At 33.3% G+C, this 21,390-nt stretch overlaps 2 protein-coding genes across 2 annotated transcripts; one reads left to right on the top strand and one right to left on the bottom strand.

The window, feature by feature from the left end:
* Positions 1-1,746: 1,746 nt before the first annotated feature.
* LOC11421437 (F-box/WD-40 repeat-containing protein At5g21040) lies at positions 1,747-4,004 on the bottom strand. Its single transcript, XM_003617028.4, has one exon. It carries the CDS (start codon positions 3,731-3,733, stop codon positions 2,006-2,008), a length of 1,728 nt encoding a protein of 575 aa, XP_003617076.1. The 5' UTR covers positions 3,734-4,004; the 3' UTR covers positions 1,747-2,005.
* An 11,389-nt stretch (positions 4,005-15,393) lies between these two features.
* Positions 15,394-16,495, top strand: LOC11432312 (uncharacterized). The gene has a single exon (XM_003617027.2). It carries the CDS (start codon positions 15,437-15,439, stop codon positions 16,493-16,495), a length of 1,059 nt encoding a protein of 352 aa, XP_003617075.1. The 5' UTR covers positions 15,394-15,436.
* Positions 16,496-21,390: the final 4,895 nt, after the last annotated feature.

The following is a 21,390-nucleotide window of genomic DNA, read 5'->3' as shown; positions in this document are numbered from 1 at the left end:
CGAGCATTCAAACGATCCAACGGTCATGCATTTGAGTTCCAAAAAAAGCATTGCCACGGCTGAAAAGGTTGCTCTATCACTACTCTCACTTAGTTGGTAACACTCGAAGAGTGGTTAATATTGCATGTTGTTGCCCTTAAATCACATTGAAAGATGAAAACCTAGATGATATTTTATGTCATGCTGGTCAATATTTGTTATGGAGTAAAAGATCATAATGTCTTATTATTAAATATTTAGAATAGTGGGGGGCAGCTACCCCCAATATCCGTGTTACTGGGGTATCATTTCATTTGGCGTCATTGTATTTAGGAAAATGTGCAGTCAAGTGTCTCTAGGGCCGGCCCAATAATCTTTAAAAGTAAGTGTAATTTTGATATATGAGGTATTTTTTATCTGCATATGAGGCATTTTTGCTTATAAATTTTTTTTTTTTGTTCGTATGCCTAAAGTGAGGGTTTTAGTGGCCTTATCCTTGGGTCGGCTCCTGAATGTCTCCAAATAGTTTCACAATTTCCTTCAATGGCTTTGTAAAGGATGCTTCTATTCATATCGTATGAGATGAGAAGTGAAACCAAATTAGTTTCACAGTTTCCCTATCTTGCATTGTTTCTCTTTCAAATTGGATTTTTATGTTGGTTATTGCAACCTAGTTGATTTGGCACTCAATGTTTCCATTTTGCCTTTCGATATTTCCTTGATACATCTCACTTTTGTTACGTGCAAGCTGGTGCAATAAGCTTTCTCTAAAGGCTTCTTGTTATTTTAATGTCTTTAAATAAAATGTTTTGCATTTCTTCATATGCACCAACATTTAAATTTCGTGGTAAACATTGAGTGCCAAATCCTTAAAGATGTTAAACAGGTCTCTTATTTTACTTACGAAAAGGGATTTTCTTTAGTGTTAGAACAGTTTATTATCCTTAACTAGTAGGTTGAAAAACTATATCGTTTCCCAAAATGATTGAAAATGTAAAATGAACTTATTAGTGACTCCATCAATTGAAGACTTGTTTGTTGAAGAACTTTGCAATTATCCAGCTTGAACATCTCTGTTTTGATATAGCTAATCTTGCAGAAAATCTACTTAGTACTATCTTGGCTACAAACAATATATATTTTTACTCAATGACTGAAAACAATTGATATGTACTTAATTAAAAAATGTATCAGAATGCAAATGCAACATGTATTTTTTTATCCGTGAGTGCCCTCAGTAATCACATTCGAGACGTGTTAGACCATAAATGTAGTGCTCAATTCAATTACTAATTTAAATTATATTAAGGAAACTATAATGTTTACCTTGCCCAAAACAAAACAAAAAACTCACAATTTGTTCATTTTCAATTGTTAGATTGAACAAAAACAAATTAAATGAAATTGTAGAGTGCATATATTTTAAAAAATTGAAATCTTTAATGTCGTGTTTCTTTCTTACTGTATGCATTCACTAATAAAACATGGACCATAATTTTACAATTGGGAACTAAAGCATTGAATATTCATTCCATTAATGATCAAATGTAAATTCTGAAATTGTTGGTACCAACACTAAGACCATACCAACAGAAGCTCGCTTCAAAATTGAGGAAAAATATTCTTATTATTCATTAAGTATAACGCAACAACTTATTTGACAATGAAAAATGGCAATGATAAGAGCAGAACCAAATCTGAATGACAGCATAACTAAATCTGATAACGATATACAGTATTCTAGTTGAAAATTTGAAATGGCAAATCTCAATAAGAAACCATAAATACCAACTGGCTATTACCTTGTGTAAACCAATTCTCACGCAGAAACACTTCCATTTGGAATTCATGCGCAATAGATATTGAATAAAATTGGTCTGATCTCATTGCTACCATTAATACCGATCATTAAATCACAATACAAAAAATAAAACTTCAGTTGATCATATATCAATTTTGTAAAAACATAAAAGGATAGCTGACTCAGAGCTAATTGGCGATTAGAAGCAGTTGATGGCATCGATCACTATGCCTTCGTCTTTCCACCCATCCCACGTTTACTCGGCCAAATACAAGTCACTGAACTCTTCTTGGCCGCAGCTGAACATTGATCACTCTTACCGCCTTTACTGTTGAGCTCTGTTTGGTTCTTACGTCGTCTCATTCTGTTCTCTAATCGCATTCCTCTCAATGCACGAACTCTGCTTTCAATTTCCAAAGCTTCTGTGAAATTCCAAATCCTAACGACACCTTCTTCACCTCCGCAAACAATTCGATCAGCTCCTATACCTACAGAGAAAAGATTACTCTTAAATCCATGCAACATCCTCTGTGGAGGCTCTACATTAACTTCGCCCGAATACTTTGCCTTCGTAGCTCTCTTTCCAATGGCACGCTTGCTCCTGCGCAGCAGCTTCCTCACGTCAATTAGAGCCAATTTGCCGTCACTTGATGCAGAAACAAGCCAAGGAAACTCAAAGGCAAGGGAATACACAGGACCAGAGTGGGGATCCCATGTAGCAACATGCAGAGCTTCGGTCACATAACTACCGTCAACAATCTCGTACATGTGAATTGAACCATCTTCACCCCCAGTAAAAATGAAATCCCCAGTATGGCTTCTTGCCAGAGCATAAGTATTACCAACATGAGCATTTAGAACAACAGTTGCCAAATTACCACTATTTGTATCCCAAACATAGACATTTGAACCTGATGTGCTGACAACTGTAGTATCATGAGGGACAAGTCCCCAAACCCAGTCACTATGCCTCAACACGACAGTGCATTTCATCGAGTGACGGTCCCAAACACGAACAGTCGTGTCCCAAGAGCCGCTATAAATCCTTGTCAAATCTAAAGCAAGTGAAGTAACCGGACCATCATGACCCCAAAGTCGAACCTCATTCTTATTTTGTTGTGAGTTTCTAAGCTCAAACAGATGTGGCAAACCTTCAACAGCCCTCCAACAATGAATGAACCCATCAGTACCACCAGCAACTAGCAGCCTTGTATCAGCTGCAACCGCACGAATGGTGCAGCCAAGTGGTTTAGACGATGCAACCGACAACCCACTTTCCATGTTCCACATCCTCACAACAGTGTCATACCCAGATGTAAATATAAGCTTTGTAGAAGCCAACAAGAAAACAGTCCGAACCGCCTCAGTATGTCCATACAACACATCCATACTATACCTTCCCATAAAAGTCTTACTCCTATAATCTCTTTCCACGAAAATATCCTTCCATGACTTTTCATCCTTAACCGAATCCCCAACCCCAGAATCCGAATCCAGGACAGCCTCAGGAACTGCTGGAAGCCCCCACCTTTCACAATAGAATTCCTTCCAAGCATGATGCTCAGAAGCAAGACTACGCAGAATCAACGACACACATGAAACAATTCCAAGTTCTTTGGGATCAAGACAATTCAGAATCTCAGATATCAACACCGGAGGCAGGTCGGTAATTGACCTACAATTACCAATAACCACATCACCAGGAACTGATGATTGATTCAAAGCACCAGCAGAGGCTGCTTTGATTCCTTTCTTAGAATTCAGCTTGGATTTCCCCTTAAAAATCTCACCTTTTCCAGATTCAGATTTGGTATTTGTAACAAAATCAGGGAATGAAATTGAAATTGCTTTGGAATTGGGTTTTGGATTCAATTCAACTATGTCTATGCTTATACCTGGATTTTCTACCAAATTTTGAGAAACCTTAATACTCTGTGGACAATCAAATGCCATAAAAAAATGGGATTCTACGCTATGAGTCAAAAGGGTTGAAAATTCAAACCCCAAAAACAATGAATTGGGAAAAAATCGAAACCCTAATTGAAGACAAAATTGAGAAGTGGAAACCTAATTTTGCCGAAAGAATGAGAATAAAATAAGAATGATTGATGAATAAATAAAAACTAAATGAATTAGAGGGTGAAAATACCTTGAAAAAGAGATGAGTGGTGAAGAGAGAGTGAAAAGGGTTTGTGTGGTTAATTCGGTCAAAGAAGGGATATACTAAAAACTAAAAAGAATGAATGAGATCCAAAACGTGGTTGGAAAATATAATTTTTTTGTTCTTGAAGGATTTTAATTTTTTCATAATTTAAAATATACATACTACTCCCTCCGTTCCTTTTTAAGTGTCGTAGAAATTTTTTGTTCCTATTTAACTGTCACTTTCAAAGTTCAATGCAACATTAAATGTTGTTTTACCAATATTATCTTTAGTTATTTATTGCGGAGAGAGAAATATATGAAATGTGATATTAAATGAATAAGGTCATTATAGTAAAAGTATAGCTTATTGCATCAAAAGTAATATCAATTGTTGATTGTCTTCGTTTGTGTAAAATGTTAAAATGTGACAATTAAAAAAGAACGAAGGTAGTATTTTATAAAAACAACTCAAAAAGACCACTAATAAATTGGTCCAAACAGTAAGAGATTTGGGCCCCTTAAGCGTGGTCAAAGGATCGATGTGTATGGAAAACTTGTTTGGAACAGGGGAACCCACCTTGTGTGTCAGGTTTTCCAACGAAGATTATTGTCGCTAAAAGCTCCATACAAATATCATAGTAAAAAAACCAACTAAAAACAAAAAAAAAATCCTAAAAACTCAACAATTTTTTTATTTATCCAAAATCACTTGAATGAGATGATAAATAATTTCTCCTAACTTAACTAGAGGTCTTGACAGTTCGAATATAACTCTGAGAATACAATATTGTTAAACCTTGGAGAAGAGTTTTGTCATCCGTCATAGCCATACCGATTCGAGGCACTAGCATTTACAGTTGCACGCAGAGATACTGGTTTGCATAACAAAAAATAAATTTCATTCAAATGATAAAATAAGAGGAAACAATTATCTTGATCTCTGAATGTGTACATCACTATCGTAATTCATAAAACAAATTATGGGTTCAAAATTCGTTAGTCATTTTAGTCTAAAAGATTTTGGTTGTTTAATGTACAAAAAAGTTGAGTTGACATTTTTTGGATAAGGGAAGAAGGTGTGACGTGGCTTTAAAAATAAAATAGATATAAATAAATATTTGGGGTCATTTAAACCCCTCGAAGGATCATTTGAAAGCAAAATTTGCCCATCATAAATTGGGATTATTGGATTTAGAGATTTAAATTGAACCCAAATATTGTTTGTTAATTTAGGATACAGAGATTTAAATTGAACCCAAATATTGTTTGTCAATTTAGGATACAAATGTTTCAATATTGTCAGTAAAGAACAAATGTTTAAACATCATTGTTGATTGAAGCAACTTAATGGACTTAGCCTTATTACATACAAATCAATAAATTGGCTAGTCTTTGTTTATCTTGTTACTAGTATGGACATCCGTGCTAATTACAGGCTAGAATTTTGTCATCCTCGAAGGATAGAATATTGTGATGTAATAAATGTCAATTAAATCTTAACATTGGATAAAATATTAGAGGTTTAAGATGTAACATCATTATTACTTGTGTGATTGCTCTTTCTGCAATATATCGATTCACACAAGTGCTGGCTCCCCATAAGTCCCAATGGCGATATCATATCCGCTTCAACATTTTTGTGGAACGGAAGTGGTTCGTGGTGGTGGATCGTGGACACAAAAGTCTCATACTTGATGGAGAGATGTTAATGTGTCAAGTGTGAGTTAAAATAACACATTGAATGCAATAGTAGATGTTGAGCAACATATAAGTGAGATGACTCATATATCTAATGACTTAAGATTTTGGGTGAAGTTGTGATGTCAATCTCACTTGTGTGCTTGCTTTTAGCCTAATGTTATGATACAACCCAACAAAGGTTCCCACGAAATTCCCAACATTATGACGATTTGTTTTGTTAGTTTTTTTGTTGTCATTTGTTTAATTCTGTGTCTTAAATTTTAGTTTTGGGATGTTATTCGTTTTCAAGCAAATTTTTATTCAACCTCTATTATTTTAAGGTTTTTTTTTCTAAATTACCTTTGAAGAATGGTGGGTAATTTACCCACCAACTAATGAAAATGAGCAATTTATTTGTGGGGTCAAGATAGTTCATGAATATGTGCTTATGTGGCTAATGTGTATTGGTTGGGGTAAATTACCCATCATTCTTTCATGGGTAGCCTAGTTGCCACCTTATTTTAAATTTTTTCGCTTTTGATATTTTGTCCGATTTTACAATGAAAAAATGTAGATGCTACGTTCACAAAATACATATTTATTAGACATTTTAAATTGATGTGACATTTTTTTAATGAATCTATTATTTTGATAGCATAATTATCCAATAATTTCCAACTCCTTCAACAATTCATAAAAATTACCAGCAACTCATTATGTTCCATATACTCTCACAAATAAAGCACACACTCCTTGGTTTTTCCTTTATCATTTGTCTCGTGTACAAATTCCTTTTTCACCTTATTTCTTTTCCTAATTTACTTTCTCTTTTCTTTTGGAACAAAGGAACAAAGACATCCTTCTATCAAACCGCCACCACCATATTTTTTACCTTGTTGCGCCCTTCGGCTTATTTGATTTATCTAATCATATAACAGATACAAATAATCTCACACTTGAGGGAAAGACGTTAATGTGTCATGTGTAACGCCCTAGTTATTTATTTAATTATTTTAAACTATGTGGAGTATATATATATATTTATATATGATGTTTGGTGATTTATGTGGTGTATTATTTTATTATATGGTTTATTTAATAATAATTAGAATAAGTATGAAATATTAATTATTTTGGTGTTTGGGGAATTAATTGGAGTTATTAGGAATTTGGGGGAGTTAAGTGTAATTAGGAGGGAGTTACTCTTAAGTGGGAAGTTAAGAAAATAGAAGTTAGAATTATTGTACGTGAGAAAACAGTTTTACGTGAAACCAAACCAAGGAAGAGAAAACCAGGAGCAAGAGAGAGGAACCAGAGGAACCCCTTTTTGCTGTGCATTTCTTCTTCAATTTCTAAGGTAAGGGTGGGGTTTACTTCAATAGTGTAGAATTTAAAGTCTGATTTTGAGTTTAACAGGTTTTGGTAAAAATTGGGGATTTTGGGTTTTATGTTGAAATTGTGGGTTTTGATGTTGTAAGCATGAATTTGATGTTAGAAATAGGTTCTAAGTGCATACAGAAAGTTAATTTGCATCTGTAAACTGATTTGGGGAGTGATTGGAAGAAAAATGGGATTTTGGGGAAAAACCAGATTTATGCCCGTACAGAAGTTCATCGCTCGCCTCGCGAGCATTCATGCTTCGCCTCGCGAGTGAGCAACTTCATCACTCGCCTCGCGAGCAGTCCAACTCGCCATGGCGAGTAAGCCTGGATAAAACTTGATTTTTGAAAAGTTGTTATAAGATGTTTTGGGGATGGTTTAAGGTACCTAGATGATATTAATGATGAATGGCGAAAGTTTTAGGTTAAAAAGATGAATAGGGAGCTTAGAATTGGAGTTTGAGTGAGAAAATGTCACTTTTTCCCGAGAGTACCTGATTTTTACTCGCCTCGAGTTCGCCTTGAACTCGCCATGGCGAGCTAGTGTTTTTGTGAACTCGCCATGGCGAGCAGATGTGCTCGCGAGGCGAGCTACTCAGTTCCTGAGTGTTGATTTTCGTGCATGGATAGTAGTAACTTATTGTTGATGTGTTGAGCATAGTTTTATGTAATTGTGCATTATTATGGATTGATGAATTGCTGGTTGTTGCTATTGCTGATGGCTATGATGTATGATTTATTTATTAAACCATACATGTTGTATTAATTGGAGTCACATGGAGTTGCATTGCATGGTCAGTTGTATGTAGATATACACAAGTAGGTCCATTGCATATGCATAAAACAGCGGTGAGGGCTTCGGTCCTGGAGTACTAGTTGCTCAACAGCGGTGAGGGCTTCGGTCCTGATGAATGCTTTAACCATTCAAAAGCGGTGAGGGCTCCGGTCCTGATTGGTACCACATGCATAATGCATCTCATTAAGAAGTCTAAGATGGTGTCTTAGCAGTGGTCATGTCATTTGCATGAGTCTTGGTTGTTGTTTCCGTTTTATCTGATGGATGATGTTGATGTTGAATATACATTTATTTATATATATTCATTGTGATCATGTTGTATTGTTGATGTCGTGGTAATATGTACATTGTATACATCCTTATTAAGTGGATTATTATGATGATGTTGTTGTGACTTGTGAATAAATTATTAATATTTGCAAGATGATATATTGAAGTTCTAGGGTGTTAGATTCAATCGAAGATTTAATATCTATGTTTATTGTTGTGAATCTCACCCCTTCTGCTTGAAAATGTTGCCCTTCCTATGGGTAACTTGCAGGTGATCCTGAGTAGTCGGTGGTGGCTCAAGAGTCGTATCTAGGGCTCTGATACGTGGGATGGGAACTGTTATTTATATTATTGTTGTTTCTTTTCCATGTATCGAATTTTGGATTTGCAATGTGGAGCCTTTATTGTCTTTTGAACAATGTTGTTGAATCATGCTAAGGCCTTTAATGCCGTAGTAGGCTGTTGTTGGATTGGAAACTATTCCGCTGCTATGTTTTCATATTTTATCAAGTGGTTTGATTAAATAGTTTTATTTTCTATTTAAGAATTTTGAAATTGCAATGTAGCATACCCGTTTGGTGAAATACCCTGATGATTATTGTTATTTATTTACTTTTGGGTAACGGGGTGTTACATCATGTGTCATTTAAACTTCTACATTGTATGTAAGAGTAGATATTGAGCAACATATAACTGAAATGACTAATATACCCAATGTTTTATGGTTTTGAATTTAGATGTGGTGTGAACTTCGCGTGTGGAGTTTCTCTTTGTCAAATGTGATGATCAAACCTACTGTAGGCACTCTAAGAACTATGAGCATCATGATTAATTGTTTTGTCAGTTTTTGAATTTCGTTTGCATAAATTTTTATGTTAAATATACGTTTTTGGATGTCATTCACTTTCATTCAAATATTTTTATCGAACCTCTATTATTTAAAATACATTCACTTTTGCTTTTTGGTGGGAACTAACAATGGAAAAATGCATGTGTTTTGATGAGTTGACAAAGTGACATATGTTATGATGAGTTGACGGATTGCATAGTTAAATGAGTTACATACGTACGCAACAAAAAAATTGTACAAATTATTTTGATCTCCAATATAGATGTCATATGTCGGAGCGCAATTAAAGGAAATAATCAAAGTTTCAAATTTAAAATGCAAGAAATTTCGCATCCATATTTAATTTGAAATACATTGAAACCGTACGATTGTCATTGATATAAATACAATAATTAGCGGTTAATTGGTATTATATATTTCAAAAAAATGTTTAATGAGAAATATGATATTGTAAAATTTACATTTATAGATTAACAAAATGAATGATAACACAAATGAATTTTGAGTGAAGACAAATTTTAGTTTCGTATAAAATTTAAGACCCAATTTAGTAGCTAAGAAAAAATAAAAGAATCTATTAGCTCCAAAAAATAAATTAGAAAATCTAGTATCTATCTCACTATGCTTAACAATATTTTTTGCGTGGGAATTAAACTTTTTTTAATGATTGTGAGATATAATTGTATCCATTTTTACTTATTATTTTCAACGTTGTAATTATCAATTTTATATTGTTGTGAAGATATAATCGTCTCTTTAATTATTTTGATGACCTAATTTAGTTGTAGAATCCATTAATAAGATGAAGGTAAGCTAATGGAAAATGAAGAGAGTTTAAGCCAGAGTTTTTAGGCCCAAAAACTAACATTTTCCCTACCCTTTACAAATTTACTAACAACTAATATTTGTCTAATAAAAAAAGAAAGAAACCATCGCAAAGGTGAAATAAATGGGTGAAACAAAATTTCCTCTCTAAATAGGTTGTTATTAATTATCAACTAAATAACTTAATTTTTTTTTAGGAAAGATAGCTTATAAATGATTAAAGTATCTTAAATAAAAACGATATCATATAAGCGCTTACATGAAGCAAAATGACCACGACAAAGTATAATTTTTTTCTTCTACAGAAGCAAAATGGATATGAGTCTCAACAGTATAATGTGACACAAAATGACCATTTTTAGTAGTATATGAAACCTTAAGTAGGTTTTATAAAAAAAATGACCATTTGGCTCTAATAGTTTTTTAAATAAATTTTAGGCAATGATATAAGTTTTTTCATCTCAATATATTTAATACATGGTTATGTATAAATAATAGAACACATTAAATTATTTCTATTTTGGTTAGTTGAGGTACATTAAACTCTTCTATTTAAAAGATTGTTTGTCTTCATTTGTTTTCTCTTACTTTATGTCTATTTGTTGACTTTATTTTTAATACGACTTGATTGTTCTTAAAAAGAACATTACGAACGAAAAAAGAAAAAAATTATAGATTGATGAATTTGTTGACGCAAATTTTTGCCACACTAAAATTTTGCGGTAACTTGATTATTTTCCACATTCATAACTTTTTGTTGATCATAACTCACTCGTTCCTAAAATCTAATCACATTACCATTATTGATTAATCATCATCTTTATGCTTGAGTAAAGTCGCCGCATGTTCTAAAAGAGCAATGATATTTGTACATCTATTCCATGACAATTTTAGTGACAATTTTGTTTTTTTCTCTTCTTATTGGTCAAAAACAATGGAGAGAGAAAAAGGAAGAGAGAGGATAAGACCATCATGTGAGTATGAGAGAGAAAATTGTACAAAAGTTATCACAAATTGATTGTACAAATATCATTTCTCGTTCTAAAAACACACACACCGCTTTATATAATTATTATCACTTGATAAATGAAGCACATAGTGTAATACATGAGCACTCACGGACACCACTTGTGTACCATTAAGGTACCAATGTTATATAACATTGGCCAATAAGAGTGTGCCACATACCAATGTTACTTTATAAATACTTTATTTGATATATGTTTTTTAAAGTGTGTGCCACATGGCACACCTTAATTGGCTAATGTTATATAACATAATGGTACACAAGTGCTATCCGACACTCACATATGCCTCTAGTCATAGTGAGTACACCAAACACCATTGGAGTCGATATATCTAGTGTCTCGATGTGTGTATGTATAAAACATTTTGGACTTAATTTTTTTTAATATTAGCATCTCACTCCAAACCTCTCGCTCTCCTCAAACCTAAACAAAAAATAATAAAATAATTATTAATATTTAAATTATAGAAAATGGTTAGGAGAAATACCGAGCAAAATCGCTAAAAACTTTGGTTTAATTGTTAGAAAATACTACTCTTTTTCTATAATTTTAATTTTATATATTACTTTTGGTTGCCCATCTATAACCTTTACCTATCACTACACACTACCTTCGCTAACACATGAAAAAAACTAGTGAACTTATATTTGTGAAATTAAATTTAATCAGATGAGAATTGGTTAATCATATGAGAAAGAAACTCTTTCAACATCTTACTTGTTGTCTTTTGAGGCGAATTTTAAATTGCAAAAGATCATTTATTTGCAAAAAAAAATATTGAAGAAGTCAAATATATACATAAAGAGATTATCATGTAGGATTATAAACCGGACACAACTTAACATTATCCGGTAAATACAACTTCTTTTGGACCAACTTACACCAATAATTAGGAAATGCCAGAAAAATGATGGGTTCAAAATCAAATTCATTAAGCTACTAATTTCAACTAAAAATACACTATTAAAAACATATTATTACCGAAAAAAATATATATCACTAAAGTAATAGAGACATGAACAAATGGTAGCAATTAAAAAAACAATTGAAAATAATTAATGATGGAAAGCAATATTATGTGCCAAATGTACTTTTCAAAAAAATTAAGGCAAATATTTATAATAGAGATTATTATTTAATATATTATTTGCACTTGAAATTTGACTTATCCTCCAAAAACTGAAACTTGTTTTATTGGCTATTAATTTTTTTTTCAAGTAGTTTAGCGATTAGAAATTTTCTTTACATATATGCAATGTCCCTATCAAATGAATTAAGTTCATCAACACATATAATCATTTTAAAAAAGGAATGAAAAGTGGTCATTCTCACCTAATATATGTGGACTTCTTGTACAGTTTTCATGAATACGTAGACTTTCTTGAAAAATGAAACAACAACAAAGTATGTAGAAGTGAGTAAGATCACTTTCTAACAAAATATTTCCTAAAAAATACAAACTAAAATATGTTTCCGTGGAAAAAATGGTGCATAAAAGCTCTACATAATACAACATGATCCCATCAGGACAAAAAAAACCCTAGCAACACAACTCAAAGAAATTGAGTACCAAGATGGATAAACTGAAAACTGTTTTAATTCTCCTATATAATTCTTATACAGTGAATTTTAACGTTACAATCACTTAATAGGACATAAAGCAGAAACCCCTAAAAAATTACAAATTTTACCCAACAAACCCAAAACAATCAATATATGAATTTTCTTCCCTACAATTGCTAGTGTAGCAAATTCTTTATAAACAATGACACAAAGTGGAGCAGAATTATGTTGTGGTTGATTATCTTAATTATTTCTTCTCCTCGCACTTATGCATTTGCACTTTCTTCTTCTAGTGACAGAGGATAGCATCCCTGAAATGAAAGATTGGTTTATTACACCATGCGACATTTCATTTGTTTTTAGAAAAACAAAACAAAATTGGCTTGAGAGTTATGGGTTTGGGACTATGACGGTGATATATCAAAAAAATTACGGAAAGAGAATTCTATGAAAATGAATTGCAATGAAATGAGGAATATATAGGAGGTTATGTTTTGAAATAGCTTCATTGTTGGTTTAATATTATTTGATTTGATTTTTTCTTTGACTTGTTTTTATACACAATTCATTTTCTTTTGTTTGCAGGTGATTTAATGAAATTAAAAAATACATAATTGTCCGATTTAATGTGATATTAAAAGTTGTCAAATAAACCATTGCCCAAATCCTTGATATGTAACCTCTCTCCTTGAATTGAAAAAACATTAAATTATAATTAGGCCTAAAACATGCGACGTGTACTATTTTATTTTATAGAAGAGTGTTGCTAGATGGTGCGACAAACATACACACGAATTTGCACGACCACACACACATTTCCTTTTGTTGCAACTAGCAAGGTGTATTTTTTATTATTTTTACTGGTATATTTCTTTTTAAAAATCAAAGATAAACTTGTCAATAAAAAAAAACTCAAAAGATAAACAAAATGGAAACAACTATGTAATTGTTTATGTGGCATACTGGGTAGAAGGCATAGCCTTCTCATCATCTATACAAACAACAAGCAATGTCGTTGTTGCCTTACAATTTCACTTTGTCTCCATCGTTGTTTTCGTCACGGTTGCCGCCACGACTACGATCACAACGCCGCTGGAGTGAGAATTGGTTGTTGACAACCACCTCTGCATAATCACCGTTAGTGCTGCAAGCACTGTGTTTGTGGCATGTGAGGTGGAGAAAATTGGGAAGGCACCGACAAGGAAACTTTTACCACCGTCAAAGTTAATATCAGTCACAATTTCATGTAACTTGTTATTTTCAATGAAGAAACAGAGAGTTTTTTGACAAATAAAATAGTTCAACTCTTTCTTGGGATTTGCACGACAAATATGTCGTGCACTTTAGCATTTTCGTTTATAGAAAAGGTTTGAATTGTTTATATTGTAGATTCGCTTCATTGTCAGATGTGTTGTCTATTTTTGTGATTTTTATTCTTTCAATGAAATCATTAATTCAACTATGGTAGATCATTATTACAAATTACTCCATCCGTTTCTAAATATAAGCAAAATTTAATTTTTAGGTTCATTCATTTAATGATGTATGTTAAATGAATGAACCTAAAAAATCAATTTTGATTATATTTAGAAACGGAGAGAGTAACATTTACTTAACAAGGTTTGTTGTGGTTAAAATCATATATTAAAGTTGTTTTTTTTTTTGACAAAAACAAAACGATATTCATTCATTCAAATCGATAGATTACATCAGATACAAACATCGCTAAAAACGTAAAAGGTGAATATGTGAACAAACTCACAGCACCCAAGTTAATAGCATAAAAGGCAAAATGCCTACAAATAATATGATAAAACCTAATTCACCGAAATTCACATGCTTCCGGATCTTCAACGTTGACGTCCAAATCATTGGTTAAATTTGTAATTGACTGATGCCGATCTTTCAATAGGAAATAAACAAACACCGCGACAAAACACGAAATCAAACGCCGCACAAGACGATGAACAGCACAATGTCGTACTTAGACGACGAAATCACAAAAAAACAAAAAAACAAAAAACTTGATATGTGTGAAAACCACTTATTTAAATTGAAAGAAAAGGGAAAAAGATGTAGAGGGGTGATTCGAGGTCAAAAAATGACCTAAAACCACCCCTCCTCGATGAACGAAGGAGAAAGAAAGTTTAGAGAGAAGATTGAGTTTCTCTCACTAGAATAGAATGGTCCATCATTGGACCGGGTCCATAAAATTTTATATTAAAGTTGTTTTAACCTCAACAAAAATAAGAGTATTATTGTAGAGAGAAAAAGTAGAGAGAAGTTGGCGTGAAAACTATTCACACCAAAGTTACATCAAAATTAGAATGAAATAAAATAAAATTTTGATGGAAAAGAAAAATTCAAATGCACAGGATTAGACATGGCAATGGGGTGGGGTGGGGACGGGTTTTACATTCCCCGTTCCCATACCCGATTCTTATATACTTATCCGTTACCCTACCCATACCCAACGGGGATGAGAAATTGAACCCCATACCCGTCCCCGATGGGTTTGGGTATCCCCGCCCCATCCCCGTCCCCGCATTGAATAATTTTTTTAAAAATAAAAAATAGAAGTTTTTCTGCAACCCCAGAGAAATGTTGCAATGCATTATCCAACAATATGCTCGTTTTAACAATTGTTAGACCAATTGATTTAGTTGCTCCTTTAAATATCAATGGTGGTTTTTATAATACGACTATTATCAAACAAAATAACATGACATATTAACATAAATTAATTTTCAACATTCGGGACGGATTTGGGTATGGGTTCGGGGTGGGTACCTATATATCTGTTACGCGTCCCATACCCGTATTTTGAAATTGGGGAAAACCCAAACCCAGTCAAAATGGAGAAAACCCGTCAAATCGGATTTGGTTAGGGCGGGTAACAACAGGTATAGGTTTTGTTGCCATGACTACACATGATACCTTTTTCTTATTCTTTTAGAGACGATTAATGGAATCAAAACACAACTAAGATCCTAATTTTCCTCCATAACCTACGCCTTCTCTCTCATTATTCATTACCACCATTACACAAAACAACACAAACTCATTCGTTACAACGTTGTCTCTCTCATTTCACAAACACACCACCCTCTCTTCCACACAATGTCCGACGACGAAGCCACCGCCACCACACCCACCACCTCAGCCGTCACCTTCACCCCAAACTCCTCAGATAAAATCCAATTTGCACTCCAATCCCTTTGCACCATCGTCAACCCAACACTCTCCATTACATCATCAACCACCCCTCTCTCTATCCTCAACGAACTCAAAATCTACAACCAAATCGCCACCCTCCTCCGCCAACCCAGCTCCGGTGCTGGCGACAACAATCTTTGTCGTTGGCTCTATGACACTTTCCAATCCAATGTCGGTGATCTCCAGCTCACCGTCCTCCGTTTCCTACCTATAATCGCCGGAGTTTATCTCTCACGAGTCGCGGATAGAAAACCGCAAGCCGGGTTTGAAGCCGTTCTTTTAGCACTATACGCGCATGAAACAAACTCACGCGCCGGTGAAGCTGTTACAGTTACTATCCCTGATATGTCACACCCTAGCGTGTATCATGAATTCAAAGCAGTAGTAAATAAAAACGGTGCGACTGATCTAAACATCGTTGTTTTATCACCTTCGCTTGAGCCACACGGCACTGTTCGATCAACACGAAGAGCTCGAATCGTCGGCATTGCATTTGAGTTGTTTTACAACAAAATCTCGCAAATGCCAGTTGCACCAAAAATTGATTTTTGTAAGTTTTGTAAGATTTGGGCTGGTGAAGATGGTGACATGTATAAGAATTTTGAAGATGAAGACGAAGATGAAGAAGAAGAAGAAGAAGAAGAAAATAATGAAGTTGAAATACAGAAAGTAGGTGAAGGTGGTGAAGAGTTTGTTAAGAGCGGTAGGGTTCCAATGCCATGGGAATTGTTGCAACCAGTTTTGAGAATATTGGGACATTGTTTGTTGGGTCCAAATAACAGGGATACAATGTTGTTTGAGAATGCAAGTGAAGCATGTAGGTGTTTGTTTGCTAGGGCAATGCATGATGTTAACCCTAAAGCTATTTTACCTATGAGGAGCTTGTTGAGGCTTTCTAAAAATGTTGATGTTGATGATTTTGATCCAACTGAACCACCTAAGACTGATGTTATCACTCTTTAGTACTTTATGGTGTTTTGCTTTTTTTTATTCTTTTCTTTGTTTTTTTTTTTCTATCATTTCATTGCCATGTGTTTTTTAATTTTGAGGCATGATGGATTGAGTATTTTTGGGGATCGATGATTCTAATTCAAGTTAATTGACAATTGAATTTTATTTTAGTGGGAGTCAATATAATTGGTTTTCAAAGTTTCATTGTGGTGAAATTTCACTTTTGGTTCCAACAAAAAAATTCAGCAGATATTGTAATTGAGAATAGTTATGGATGTTAAATTTACTTTTGTTCTTATCAGACGTTATCATCATTCCGTAAGATTTCTTGTGTTCCTCTCATAGTTAATGGTCCCACAACTATTTAAGTATATACATATCCTTATTTATTAATTTTGTTAAGGTTTGCAATTTAACTTAATTTTTTTCGTTCATTTGCTTTAATAGGTTTGTAATTATTTAATCTAATAAATTTCATCTAAAAAATGCATCGCATCAATTTCATTCATATCCTCTTGCTTTTTTTTTTTTGAAGAAAATATTTTCTACACTTATTTGATGCTGCACGTTTGTTCTAAAAACTATGAGCATATATAAATGATCACGTTTGCTGTCTTCTATTTTATACTTTTTTGTTCTAAAAACTACGAGCATATCATATCAACGATCACATTCAATGCCTTATATTTTATACTTATTTTTTTAATTTTATTTTTGAAAATATTTTGTATTTCATGCTTTTTTTTTTAAAATATTGTGTACACCCAATTTTATGCCTTTATTTCATTCTTATCATGTTGCCTTTTTTTTTTTTGACAATATTTTCTACACTTATTTAATACGTTTACAATTAGAATGCCCTACTTTCCATGCAAACTCAGCTACACTAATTTCCATGTAAACTTGGTTATATATATCCGAATTAGTGATATGATTAACAATTTTTTTTTATTTTTTATAATATTTCCAGATTTGATACATTTTATGAAGTGTTTTATTTTGTCTACTATGAATTACCACGTGTTATTTTTTCACGTTACCTATTATATATTGCATTTTATTTTTCATATGTAAATCTCTTTACAATAAACCCGAGCGGAGCACGGGTGTAGATTATATAGTCAAACTAATGGTGGTGCCCCATTACTTTCAAGTATATCTTTTTGTTTGAACATGAAAAATCTTCTTTTGTCAACTCTTTCAAGTGCGTGTATGGTAATGGTCTTAATGGGGGGAATTGTCCCACACATATAAAATAACCCTAATTTATACTTCAAAGACGGGAATTGTCCCACTGATAAATACCTCCTGGCCCCATACTGACAAATTACTCAGTTGGGCAAGTATTTGTCTAAGACGGGAAGAGAGTTATTAATTAATCAAATCAGTTGCTCAAACTATAACGACATATTGGATGAGTTCTTTTCTCCTTCCCTCTCAACTTTAGAAAACGAGATTCAACACATGTTAAATTCTTATTTGTGAAGATCTAATAAAAGCAATGAAAAAGGCATACATTGGTTAATTTATGATCAATTAACCATGAGGAAGGAATATGGAAGAATGAAGTTAGCTACCAATTACCAAACAACCAATATATTGTAGTTGAAAGGATCTTCCAAAGATCCGAGGAGTGAATTTTTTTTGGTCAATCTTGGTCATGATCCGAGCTTTATTTGGGTAGCATTCACACTTCACACGAGGTCGTGGTCAAGGGAGGTTTAAGATAGCGAATGAGGGATGAGAGGAAAATAAATGTGTTGCAAGATGCATGGTTAGGGGAGCAAGATAATTCTTTTGTTACTAACCCAATTGCTCCAAGTATGGAGTCTATGTGTGCGAATGATCTTACTGAACCAAATGACAAGGAGGGGTGAAGAAGCTCTTAGTTGATGAAATTTTGCATTGTTGAAGATTTTCTATTTTTCATGAGAAAAGTATACTACAAAAGACTAAGGAGGTAATATAAGGATACCATACCCCATTATATCAAATTGAAGCTTAAGAGCTAAAGAGAAATAGGGAGAAAGAAGAATTGTCCAAACAATCAGTAAAATGTATAAACCAAGAAATGTCGAGTAAGAAAGGCTCAAGAGTCATAGTGTTGGTTGAAGCGCCACAAACAATCTAAATAATAACATGAGAATCATAATCCACGATAAGAGAAGTAATACATTGATCACATGCAAGCTTAATACCGAATTAATTAAAGACCCCAAAAGCTCAGTAAAAATAGCAATGAAGGTTCCAATATATTACAATGGAATCCTTTGATGAAGCTGTCAAATGAATCTCAGATGAAGTCACTGCAGAACGAGGAGCTAAGCGAATGATGATATTACGAGAGTCATCAACATTTAATTTATAGTTTGAAGGAGGGGGGAGGGTGCCAATCAATATGAATTTAAATTTTGATGTTGGTGGAATATAATGGAATACTATGGGATGTGTCTTGTATAGTAAGTAAGATGAACCATATTATTGGAGGATTCAAAACGACCTCTATCAAAAATAGTTTTAGCTAAAAAAATAAGATTATTTTTGTCCTTATATATATGCCAAACCATAAAAATCTAGTTAGAGGTAGAAACACCAACGCCATTTGAGGAGAGATTCAAATGTAACCAATCATTAAGACCTGGCCTAGAGAATTTACTCAAATCCCTTTAATAAGATGATCCAAAAGTTCTCAAACGTAGTCACAATCTCTAAGTAAATGCATAATTGTTTCCTCCTAAGCACCACATCAAACTCAAGTAACATCATCAGTCATGTGACGGATTCTGCGCTCAATATTAGTAAAGAGCCGACCATGACAAAGTTTTCAATGATATGCCTGAATCGGTCAATGACTTAGGCAGATTCAATATCCAAGATGAAAAATAGTCAATATGAGAGGACAAATCTCGAGTGAGATATTGATAACCTGATTTAAAAGAGAAATTATCATCACTAGTCATGACCCTAGAAAAATGGTCCTTAAAACAATGTGATGGATGGTTAAATACTAGCAATTTTTGTGCATATACTCCCAAGGAGAAGTTAATTTAACTTGTTCCCATTCCACTCGCAACCTTCTAGAGAAAATAGTGTATTCATCTTCACCATAAAGAATAGTGGAGGCAACATCCACTATTAATTTAACGCCTCGGATTTCAAAAATTACTATTATTTTCTTTTCATCATCAATAATAAATTCTTAGCAAAATCTATACAAAATTCTTAACATAATTTAATAAAAATTCTTAAAATAAATATCCTTTAAAATTTACAATTCGATCAAAAAACCCAATTTGTCCCTCGTACGCACTTCAAGCAAAAACTTCAAAGCATAGACCATCTCTTCTTTGATACCTAAAATATTAGTGTAAGAGCCAATTTCCTTATCCAAATTGGTTCATACACAAAACACCAAAACAATGTCATAAAATAGATAGTATCAAAACTTCTCAATCAAAAAGATTTTAAAAAATACATTCAAGTCATATTCTTAAAGTAAAGTTCACACATATTTCATTTGCATTATACTAGTTTAATCAATTATAAAATCACAAATAAACAACCGACTCAATGCAATTATGCGTAAGATGCATGCTCTTATAACTATATGATCCGGATATAATTCCCACCACCAAGGCATCCACACAGAATATAATTGCAATTCCCGCCACTAATGCATCCACACAAGATATAATTGCAATTCCCGCCACTAGACACCACACAGATGCATATGTCATGCGATCATGAAAATGCAGATTAAAACCCGCCACTAAGACACCACACAGAATATAATTATAACTCGCCACTAAAGCACCACACGGATATATAATATTAACCCGCCACTAAGGCAACCACAAAGAAAATAATAACACATTATCATGCACATGACAAAACAATGATTAGTCACACATATACTACAATTTAGACTTCTATTAATTTATTTAAGAAAGATTTTAAGTACTTTATCATAAACATAATTTCATTATTTCTAAAATTTCCATCATTCTCACAAAACTCACGTTTCCCCTTTTTTTCTTTCTCTAATTTATCAAAAAATCTAACATCTCTTTTCCAACATCACAAAAACATATAAAGCATAATAGCATAAAATATATCATTTCACATCACACTCTCATTCATAAATATCATCTAGAACATGATTAAATAACTACTTTCAGAAAAGATTAGACTTTACCCTGAAACTATATTTTAATTATCTGTCTTTTTAAAAGACAAGAATTGCTACCATTATTTAATAACACAGCTCTAGCACTTAGTATGGACGTATGGGGAAAAAACCCTTACCTTGCCAGCTTTTCCGTTCCTATCACACACTAAGGCCACGAGGATTGATATCTCAAGGGATGAGGTCAAAAGCTTCAACATCATTATTTTAGGATTAGTATTACAAAAATAGAGTAAAGAAAATCGTGGAATTGGAATAGTATTTGGTCAAGCACTTACACAAATGCGATGACAAGCCCTAAGAATTGGTGGTAGAAAGTGTCTATAAACTTTGAGGTGAAACAAGATTACAGTATGAAGAAGAGGGATGTTGCGTGGTATTTATCTGTGTGTAGAGGGGAAGTGGTTACTGTTCTTTATAATTGTGTGGAACACAAAGGCAACCAATACAAATATCATGGAATGATGGAGTGAATGGCGAGGAGCATGGTAATTGAATGAGATTTAGTTAATCAATGATTGTCTTGACTCTTGAGGCATGGTGAGAGAGAAGGAAAATTTGGTAGATTGAAGAAAATGTGTCTTAATTGAGAGAAGGGAAATTGTGGAAGAAAATTGTATGAGCAAGAGAAGACAGAAAATATATCATGGTCTGTTATTGAATGAACACGGTTTTCTCTTATTTTTATGCAAAGCAATTTGCTACATTGTGCAACTAATAT

The sequence above is a fragment of the Medicago truncatula genome, chromosome 5, assembly GCF_003473485.1.
Source record: "Medicago truncatula cultivar Jemalong A17 chromosome 5, MtrunA17r5.0-ANR, whole genome shotgun sequence".
In the NCBI taxonomy this organism is placed as follows: Eukaryota; Viridiplantae; Streptophyta; class Magnoliopsida; order Fabales; family Fabaceae; genus Medicago; species Medicago truncatula.
Note: the sequence above shows the minus strand (reverse complement) of the source record. Positions and strands in the feature narration are given on the sequence as shown.

Bases quoted from the DNA above. Each gene is read 5' to 3' on its own strand.
- LOC11421437 (XM_003617028.4), bottom strand. From the start codon at position 3,733: ATGGCATTTGATTGTCCACAGAGTATTAAGGTTTCTCAAAATTTGGTA.
- LOC11432312 (XM_003617027.2), top strand. From the start codon at position 15,437: ATGTCCGACGACGAAGCCACCGCCACCACACCCACCACCTCAGCCGTC.